At 48.3% G+C, this 9966-nt stretch overlaps 1 protein-coding gene across 3 annotated transcripts; it reads right to left on the bottom strand.

Moving 5' to 3' along the window:
* Nucleotides 1-241: 241 nt before the first annotated feature.
* VIM (vimentin) lies at nucleotides 242-8073 on the bottom strand. 3 transcript variants are annotated; one of them, XM_065872560.1, is made up of 9 exons: nucleotides 7282-8073; nucleotides 6581-6641; nucleotides 4052-4147; nucleotides 3795-3956; nucleotides 3144-3269; nucleotides 2551-2771; nucleotides 2054-2097; nucleotides 1430-1515; nucleotides 242-603 (listed from the first exon to the last, which is right to left on the bottom strand). In XM_065872560.1, the coding sequence occupies exons 1-9, from the start codon at nucleotides 7842-7844 to the stop codon at nucleotides 562-564; spliced, it is 1401 nt and encodes a 466-aa protein (XP_065728632.1). In that variant the 5' UTR covers nucleotides 7845-8073; the 3' UTR covers nucleotides 242-561. The 3 variants fall into 3 exon arrangements, with proteins under 3 accessions (XP_065728632.1, XP_065728633.1, XP_065728634.1); XM_065872561.1 differs by having other exon boundaries at nucleotides 3795-3947; nucleotides 7282-7961; XM_065872562.1 differs by lacking the exon at nucleotides 1430-1515 and having other exon boundaries at nucleotides 7282-8019.
* Between the last annotated feature and the right edge of the window lie 1893 nt (nucleotides 8074-9966).

Here is a 9966-nt window from a genome sequence, read left to right as displayed (position 1 = left end):
CAAATTATTTTATTATATAACATCTATTTATGAATTTTAAAAATAACTTAATTGAAGCGAGGTCTATCTAAAATGACCAAATTAAGAGCTACGCTTCAAGCATAAAGTTGAATTTCTCAAGCTAACCTAACCTTGATTCTGTGGGAATTTGACCAATAAGACCAAAATATATTTAACCCAAACATATATTGTTATAAAATTTAGAGAATTGTTTAGATATCAAATAAGCAAGACACCAAAAGAGTTTTCCAAAGATTTATTGAAGCAGAAACAAGTTGGTCAGATACGTGATGGAAAAAAGCAGTTTTAATGGTATTCAAAAATACTTTTTAAAAAGTATTCTAGCACAAGGCGTCTTCGGTAAACTAGATTATGTTGTAAACTTTTTTCTAAATCTTTTACGAGTGTTGGTTCTCAAGGACTAGAGCTTATTCCTATTTCAAATCTATCTTGCACTCCTGAAAAAACTGCAGAAAGGCACTTGAAAGCTGTTTCTTTAAGATACGGATTTCTTTTTTATTCTCACTGGTAGTATTTTGCCGCATGGAGTACGTGCAGTCTTTATTCCAGGTCATCGTGATGCTGGGAAGTTTCGTTGATAACCTGTTAAGAAAAACAGAACTCAAATCAAATATAATACTATATACTAATGGTTAAATTACCCCATAAAGCATGTCAAAGAAAAATCCTAGCAAAGGCATATAATTTATTGTGAAAGTTGGACGATCACGTTGGTTCTGCGTGACCAGGGGTCACAGCGAGCAGGGACAGATACATATGTAAGACGTGCTTCACCTGTAGGCGAAATATGTATCTGATAGAATGTTATGACTTAAAAAAATAAACTTGAAAAATACTGTGTTTATGAAGAAGAATGCTGTAATAATCATAGGCAGCAAAGTTTAAAAGCAATTGAAACATATTAAAATGTACAGCAAGTACATTTTATGTGCAAGGGAAGATTACACGAAGATTGCGATACATTTTGACCATTTCTTTCCTGGCATAGAGAGGTAATGAGAAACTACTTGATCATATGGCATGTCCTTGTATTACATCATGACAGGGTCTAGGAGTGTCCAGGGAAGGCCATTATGTCCAGGATCAAAACATTCCTGCTCGAGGCAGTCTAATGAAACTAGTTTAGGAAGTAACTGACGGAAGCGGTACTCCTGTTTCAAATCAAGCACCAAAGGAAATCACTAATTTTAGACAAAGGCAGACTACTATCCCACCTTCACATCTGGGAGGCAAATAATTAGATGGCTGTGTGTAGTGCTGGAAGAGGTCAACCTATTCTCTTTTTAGGAGGCACGAGTGAAACTGAAACCTCCCAAATTAGCTAGCTGTATCTGAGATAGACTTAGTGATCTAAAAGTTTATCAATGCCTGTCTGAAATTACTCCCATTTTGATTTAAAGATACCAACCTGTCCATCTCTGGTTTCAACCGTCTTAATCAGAAGTGTCCTTTTTGAATGGGTGTCAACCAGAGGGAGTGAATCCAGATTGGTTTCTGAATAAAGAAAACGGGTCCAAAATGAGTAAAAATGAAATTGTTTAAAAGGCAAGAGACGATTTTGTCCCAAGAATTATGAGTTTTTGTTCATGATTGTTTAAAGCACTATTCCCAAAATAATTCTAAAGACTATCACCTGTTTTAAAACCCAGAGGCTAACAACACTGTAGCGTCAGGATGGGACGGACTACTTTAGTGTATACTCCAACAGGAGGGGGAAAAAATGGAATTTCACTTTAACTGGACGTAGAAAATGTAAGACAGTACTTGTTTGAAAATTATGCCTAGCTTAGAGAATCTTCTCTTGTATGGCATTTTTTAAGTATCATTTTAAAAATGAGTGTTTTATAAACAGAATGGTTACAAGCTGCTAACGTTTTTCATAGGGACTTCCCTGGCGGTCCAGTGGTTAGGACTCCGTACTTCCACTTCAGGGGGCCCGGGTCTGATCCCTGGTGGGGGAACTAAGATCCCACAGGCCACGCAGTGCAGCGAAAAAAATAAAATATTTCATAAAGGAGAATCAAATGCTTACCCCTCAGGTTCAGGGAAGAAAAGTTGGGAAGAGGCAGCGCAATCCTAGAAAGAGATGAAGAAAACCAGTAACCTTCTTGGAAAGCAACAAGGAATACATTTATACACTTCGTATTTTCATCAAATAAGAAGATTTACAATCCACAGGTGAGGGATTTGCTTCAGAAGCATCTACCTATGATCGGTGTCATTAGTACATTTAAATATTTTACTCCAAGCATTTTCTCCAAGGGGCTGGAGGTGTGACAGAGTGACTCTCGATTTTCACAGAATCAATCGTAGGTTGAAATCCCAACTCAGATATTGATTAACTGACTAGGACAAAAGAACTCAGATCTCCAGATCTGAACTGAAGGTTCCTCATCTGTAAAAAGTGGTAAATAGCTACCTTGAAGCAAGGCTCTGAAGATGAAATGAGACGATGCATGGGAAGCAAGGGGCATAATACCTCACACAGGGCAGCTTGGCATTCACTCCCACGAGCCCCCCGTTCCCCACCTGCTCTCCTCTCCTTCCAGCAGCTTCCTGTAGGTGGCAATCTCGATGTCGAGAGCCATCTTAACATTCAACAGATCTTGGTATTCACGCAGGTGACGAGCCATCTCTTCCTTCATGTTCTGAATCTCGTCCTGCAGGCGGCCAATAGTGTCTTGGTAGTTAGCAGCTTCCACGGCAAAGTTCTCTTCCATTTCACGCATCTGGCGTTCCAGAGACTCGTTCTGCAGGAGAGATGAGAAAGACCGCTGGTGTTATTTTCCCAGAAACAAACGAACAAACAGAGCTATCCCCCCAACCATTTCCAGACCATTTGCAATCACCTCCCCTGGCAGCAAATGGGGGACGCTCCCGTTTTCAGTGGAAAATACAAGTACCGAGTCCCCTTCCTAGTGGAAGCGATGATATAGGTAAACTAAAACCTTGGGATCTCCAAGTTCTTTTTGAAAATGTCTTGACAACTCATTTTAGCCTTTGGACTAAAATGTAAATTTTTCTCCCTTTGAGCAAAGTTTTCTTCCGATAGCACCCTGAGCTTGGCCACCTGAAATGGGTCCAAGCTGGTGATCGGCCCTCTCTTGCGCTGTGATACTCACGGTGCCTTTGAGGGCATCCACCTCGCAGGTGAGGGACTGCACCTGCCGACGGTACTCGTTCGACTCCTGCTTGGCCTGGCGCAGGGCATCGTTGTTGCGGTTAGCAGCCTCGGAGAGGTCAGCGAACTGTCAGGGAGGAAGCAGAAACCTGGGTCACCCACGTGCCTCGTCCACAAGTCCTCTGAGGTTCTACCTGGCCCGGATAACGGAGACGGCTTAAAGATGGCAGACAGACAAAAATACGTCAAAAAGGCATGATACCAACCAACTTTTACACTCAAAAGCTCAAATTGCAACGTGTTCCAGGACACGCCTAATTTGTTTTGAAAACCAAAGGAAATGAGGTGGAAGGCCAATGTTGAGACTTCCAAGTAGAAATTCCCTCTGTTTCCCTCGTTTTCAAAGGGTGGAGGTCAAGGGCAAGAGGGTAACCTGGAAGTACGGTGACAGCGGGGCAGTGGCAAGGGCGTCTGCTATTCTAACGGAGGGGGTGTGAGTTGCGGGGAGGATGCAGCAAGAGATAAAACTCGCGCAGGAGGAAAAGCCAGCTAAACTTGGCAGCGAAAAGGTGCTTAGGAATCACAGACAGGTACAGCGTTTTCAGAAAAGAATGCTTTTCTTCCGATCTGGCCACACTCGCTCGTTTCGCACCTTGGACTTGTACCATTCCTCAGCCTCCTGGAGGTTCTTGGCGGCCACGCTCTCGTACTGCTGGCGGACGTCACGCAGGGCAGCCGTGAGGTCGGGCTTGGAAACGTCCATATCGATCTGGACGTGCTGTTCTTGAATCTGGGCCTGCAGCTCCTGGATTTCCTGAGGAAAGAAAAGAGAGAAGGTCAGCCGTGCCAAGTACGGGGGGTGGGGGGCAGCTTCACCCACAATGGTTCACACACTGTGATTCCTCTTACCTCATCATGTAGTTTCTTCAAGAAGGCAATCTCTTCCTGCAAGGATTCCACTTTACGCTCCAGGTCCAGACGTGCCAATGAAGCATTGTCAACATCCTGTTTCCAAAAGAGAAAAGACAGGGCATGAAGGAGGATGATAACGTCTGTGGCCTATCCCATGTATTCATTTCAAATGAACTATATGAACCCATGTCTCTTTATTATAAAGAAGGGCACTGACAAATTTTATAACCTTCGAAGAAGTTTGTAAATCACCCCCATGCTACAGCATACTGTTTTTTTTTTCTTCAGTAACAAATTTGAATTGTGGTCCGCTGAGTTGTACTCAAGGTGACCAGTAGACAATTTTAAAATAAATAAATAAGTGTATGCCAACATGGTAGGCTGCGGTCAGTCAATTATTATTGAATCCATATTGTATCAGTGAAGTTTCTATTACTTTTTTAAATCTAGGGAATCAATGCCACAGCACTTTGGGGGGGTTCACATCATGGAATAGTAGTATGATGGGACCTGGTCAGGTTTCACAACTTCGTGTGTACATGAGAACGTGCAGAACAGAAATTAGTGCTCCAGAAGTGTCAGCAGATAGTACATAAGCTCTTTTATCCTGCCCTCTACTCAAACCTTTTGAAATTTATCCTTGGGATCCCAAGCAAGTCATCCGGCATTCAAGTTACAAGGCTAGATTTATACTCCAATTCAGGATGTGCCCTGGCACAAACGTAGTTCAGGCAAATAAGGAACAAGAAGTGTAACCCTGAACTGTATTTGCTTTGCTTCCTCTGGTAGATTTTTTTCTCCTGGAACTCCCCTACTATCTCATCCCACGAGGGTGTGGCCACATCTTAGCTCTGTGTCAGTTTGGTTCCTCAGCTTGTTTCAGAATGACTGATCAAAATGCATACGGTGTCAACTGTTTGTACAATTTTTGCTGCTCTGGTCTCCTTCTCTGTTTCCACCATCTGTAAACTGCTACATCCCAAAGATTTAATTTCCCCTTAAGGGAATGTCATGAGGATTTTTATCCTCTTACCTTGTAAGCAATTATATTTGGAGTATAGTTTATAGCCTTACAGTCTTAAAATATTGACATGCTTCTATCACCTTCATGGAAGAATGAGTGAGGAGTAAGTGATAAAAAAAAGATCAGCCTTGGAGAAAAAATTTCATTTTTGCTTGCTGTTAAACCCTACAAAAGATATACAAGATGATTTACCCTATAAAAAAGTTCAGTGGGTCACATTCTACTTCTTCGAAGAGAATATGAGGGGTTTTACCTCATCCCTACATAGGGACAATTTATACTAATATTGTTTTACATGAGGTTCCTACTGGGGGTAGAAAACACTACGGACATGATGAGCAGAAATGCCCCACGATTAAAATAAACTACTCATTGCTGTGTTTAATTTGGTAAATGTATTTCTGCCTCAAAATGTTATTCTAGGCTGTTCATCTGAAGGAGCTTTCATAGCCGTCCCAGTAAGTGTTCAGGAGAATGCAACTACGCTGGCGACTCTTCCTGCTTTGGGATTCCAATTTTAAGTTAAAAGTCATTTAAGGCCATCTGTCTTTGGAGCAAGAAAACCTTTTACTTAAAACCCCATTCTTCATTTTCAGGTTTATGCTTTATGGAGAGGACATGCTAAAGAATACAAAGGTTCAAAGAAGAAAGGCCTTTCCACATGTGAGGTATGACTGTAGCTTTAAGAAGTCTTCACATCACATACTTGGAGTCTGGGCCAGATATTAGATAACGGATGTTAGCAAATACTTGTGTCCAATTAGAACGGTGCTTGCATCATTACATAGTCAGTAAGAATGCAGCCTGTTGCAAAGCGTCTCTGGGAACACAAAGACTCCTATTCTTTCCGGCCAGAACGGCCCCACTTGCCAGGATGTCTGTATCTACATTCCACAGTGAAACCTGTAGAAACCATTAATACTTTTCAGCCAAGGGGACAGATGGCTCCTTTTCACCCTTATGAAGTCACAAATAGTTGCGCATAGGGATACTGCTATCTAACCTTAGGGCCACAGTAGAACTTGCAGCGAAGCGAAGAAAAGAAACTTGCTGGCTTGAGTCCAGTTAAACTAAGTTTCTTATCCTCCAATACATTTTTACATTTGAAACTACAGGGCAGAACTGCACTTTTGGGGGCCTTGTAAAAGGTAGCCAACTTGACTTTGGCAAACCGCCATCTAAATCAAATTGTAACTGTTCGAGATCAGAATATCAACGTGTTGCAAAAATGAAACGGAGAAAATGATTTGTTTGGAAAAAAGTCTTGAAACAAAGTAAGAAGTTAAAGACTTCCCTTTATGTCCTAGAGAACGGTTTGATCATTCAAGGGTTTTTGTCCGGAGCAGCTCCGAACTGCGGTCTCTCTGCCACTAGGGGGCTTGGAGCGCAGACGTGAAGTTTGGCACGATTTTTACTTGGGTTAAAGCAACTTTTAGAACTGCCCGTGGGGCGCGTGGGTGGGTGGCGTCCGGTGGCTGCGAGTGGGAACAGAATCTACAAACCTGTCTGAAAGACTGCAGGGTGCTCTCGGCTTCCTCCCTCTGAAGCATCTCCTCCTGCAACCTGAAACAGGCGCGCGTTAACCACAGGGGCACGGGGAAACCGCCAGGGGCGGGGCGACCACACCCAAACACCCCGCCGTGGCCGCCCGACCAGCGCTGCTGCGCCACCCTCCGCGGGCAGCCAGCGACCGCGGCTTTTAGGGCTGCTGCCCTCGGCTAGTTTGAGCGGGGCCTTGGCCACCGCGTGGAAAGGCAATCACGGTCGCCACCACGACCTGCGAGACGACCGCCACCACCCCACCCCGGAGGAGACTCTGCAGTCCCTTTGTCTCGCTCCCTGCACGGCCCCGTGGCTGGCAAGCCCGCCGTGGGAGGGGTGGAAAGGGGGGGACCGGAAACTTTCTCAAAGTTTGGGGAAGTCGCACGCATCGTTTGCAAGGGGCTTCGAGGACAGACGGAGCGGTAGTTCTAAGAAATCTGAAACTTTCTGAGACAGGCGTTCTTGGGCAAAATGAGTGGGGCTAGAGGGGAAACGCTAACTTGCAAGATCTGGGTTCAGGGCGGGGCCGCGCCGCAGCAGTCACAGCCCTGCTCCCCCGCTGTCCCCCGGGCAGCCGCCGCCCGGGCCACATCCCCAAGGGCGTGGCGGCTCCGCTTCCCCTCTCCTTCCCTCCCGCGGCCCCGCGTGGGCGCCTCCTTACTTCTCCCGGAGACGCATGATGTCCTCGGACAGGTTGTCGCGCTCCACCTCGACGCGGGCTTTGTCGTTGGTGAGCTGGTCCACCTGCCGGCGCAGCTCTCGCATCTCCTCCTCGTAGAGGTCCCCCAGGCGCGACTTGCCCTGGCCCTTGAGCTGCTCGAGCTCGGCCAGCAGGATCTTGTTCTGCTGCTCCAGGAAGCGCACCTTGTCGATGTAGTTGGCGAAGCGGTCGTTCAGCTCCTGCAGCTCCACCTTCTCGTTGGTGCGGGTGTTCTTGAACTCGGTGTTGATGGCGTCGGCCAGCGAGAAGTCCACCGAGTCCTGCAGCAGGCGCACGCCGGGCACGCTGCTCCGCAGGCGCATGGCCGTGGAGCGCGTGGCGTACACGCCGCCCGGGGACGAGGCGTAGAGGCTGCGGCTGGTGCCGGGGCGCAGCGCGCTGCCCAGGCTGTAGGTGCGGGTGGCCGTGGTCACGTAGCTCCGGCTGGAGCTCGGCCGGCTCGCGGTGCCGGGGCCGCCGAACATCCTGCGGTAGGAGGACGAGGACACGGACCTGCTGGACATGACTGCAGAGGGCGGCGGTGGGCTGGGCGGCTGCGGTGGCGCGGGCTAGCTCCGGGAGGAGAGGCGCGCGAGGGCGCGGTGGGTGTGGGCAAAGGGAGCGCTGCTGAGTCTCTGGTGCGGGGAGCCCGGAGCGAGAGTGGCAGAGGACGGGACCCCGCCGAGGGCGCAGATTTTATAAGCCGGTTAGGAAGCAGGGTCCCCTCCCACTGCCATCCCGGAGGCAGAGTGCGCCAACCAATGGGGAAGGCTGGGCGGGGGGTTAGGGCGGGGGCGCCCTGAAGCCTTCCTCCTCCCCCGTCCTCCGCCCTGGGGACTGGGTACAGTCTCGGTTACTTCTTGGCTGGGCTGGGGATTTCGGGGCTTTCCTGATGGTGGCCCGGGCTCTGCTCACCTCTGGGTGCTGAAAAAGGCGGGGTTGCTCAGTGGTGGGGGGACCCGCCCGGGACTGGACCGGAGGGGTCCCGGGCACCGAGCGCGGGAGGGGCGCGCAGCAACGGGGCTGCGGTCCGCAGGGAGCGGGTGGGTGGGGAGACCCGCGGGAAGAGGGGGAGTGCGGGTTCCAGCAGCTCGGAAGGCGTGGACAAAGAAACAAAGAGGGTCTGGGATTGGAGCGCGAGGTGGGAGCGCGCACAGCCCGGGACGCAGGGCTCGAGCCCCCCGCGCAGCCTTGCGCACCGCCTGCTGCGGAAGGGGCGTCGGTCGGGCCCCATCTCTCTTCGCCCTCTAGTCTTGGAGAGTCCTCTCCGGGGACCTGACGGGCTGGGTCCGGCTTTGGGCGGCGGGAACTGCGAGGAAAGCCCGGGGGAGATGGGTGGGGTCGCTGAGTCACTGGCGGCGAGTCATTGCGCCGGGCCGTCCCGCCGAGGTCGAGGGCTGCTAGCGGTTCAGGGAAACCGTTAGACGAGATTGACCCAAGTCTCCCCGGGCGCGCGCGCGCGCGCATTTGTTGGAAGTTTTACGCAACTTCGAGCTGGGCCTGCGCTTTCTTGTGTGCAGTTCGCCTGCGTGGAGACTAGGGCGCCCGTAAATTCTTAAGAACTCGCCAAAGTCTGTTGATTTTGCTCCAATGTGCAGACTTCTCTTTAGTAAGAAACTTCGGCCCGGCCTCTATAACCGCCAAACGCGGGTCTGCGGCATCACAGACGCACTCCGGGAAGGAGGTTCTTGCAAAGTTCCCTCCCACCCTTCCCTCCGGTCTCCTCTCGGCCTACCCCTGCCCCCATAAAACCACACCCGGCTTTTAACGTGATGTGGAAGTTTGGGGTGAAAGAGGAAACTCAGCGTCCGTAGTGGCAAAATCAAATTGTTCAATGGTTTTTCTGCTGTAGCGGAAGTCATTAAAGGTATAACCTGCATCAGTTCTAGAATTAATTAGGTATTACTTTAAATGCTGAATCCGACGAATGAAAGGCAATTTTATACCTCAGATGATAGAATGTTTGAGGGAAGTAGATTTATGTGTTCGTTTTGACTCAGCGATGGTGCTCACTGCAGGATTCTGGTGACTTGTCTGGGAAATGTCACTGGTCCCTTGGCCTATTTTCCAGAAGAATTCTTGCAATTGGTCTCGGAGTGAGGGAGATAAAACTTGTCTACAGAGCAAAGAACTTTTGGTCTAGGGCACCGAGGGAGTGTTCAGATTCTCACACCAAAACCTTCCAGGTAACTCACTCAGCAGGGTTTTCTGTTGCGATATTAGTAACAGGCAGAGCAGAGTGGTTACCCCCAAAGGGAGATGAAGAGAGCCAATCCAAGCCAGTCTTTTAGTGATATCTGTAGCCATGTAAAAATCAGAGGTTTGTGTTTTCTTTCGTATTTACAAGACTGAAGGAGTATTGAGAGGATTAGCCCCAAAACCACTGTAAAAATAAAAGCATCTTGATTCTATAGTGAATGGGGGTGGGAGGGTAAGGGGGAAGTAAAAATTCTTCTGTTTTTGTTTTGTGTTTTGGAAGGGGGGTGCTGGAAGTTACCTGGCATTTAAGAAAAGTAGTTTAGAACCAAATGAAGGGTTTATTCCAGCTTCTGTGTACAAGCCTCTTTTAGGCAATATTTTGTTTACTGCATTTCAGTTAGTTCTGGCAAATGGGGCTGCCAAGGTCGAAAACTGCAGGACCCCTTG

This window comes from Phocoena phocoena, chromosome 2, assembly GCF_963924675.1.
Source record: "Phocoena phocoena chromosome 2, mPhoPho1.1, whole genome shotgun sequence".
Taxonomy (NCBI): domain Eukaryota; kingdom Metazoa; phylum Chordata; class Mammalia; order Artiodactyla; family Phocoenidae; genus Phocoena; species Phocoena phocoena.
This window is presented reverse-complemented; position numbering and strand designations above follow the sequence as displayed.

What these genes read in the sequence shown, in the direction of transcription:
- VIM (XM_065872560.1), bottom strand. Translation starts at nt 7,844, where the DNA reads ATGTCCAGCAGGTCCGTGTCCTCGTCCTCCTACCGCAGGATGTTCGGC. An exon ending in ATCATGCGTCTCCGGGAGAA is followed by an intron (nt 6,642 to 7,281) that starts GTAAGGAGGCGC and finishes CGCCTGTTTCAG; the next exon opens with GTTGCAGGAGGAGATGCTTC. An exon ending in CTGGAAGGAGAGGAGAGCAG is followed by an intron (nt 2,098 to 2,550) that starts GTGGGGAACGGG and finishes ATCTCTTTCTAG; the next exon opens with GATTGCGCTGCCTCTTCCCA.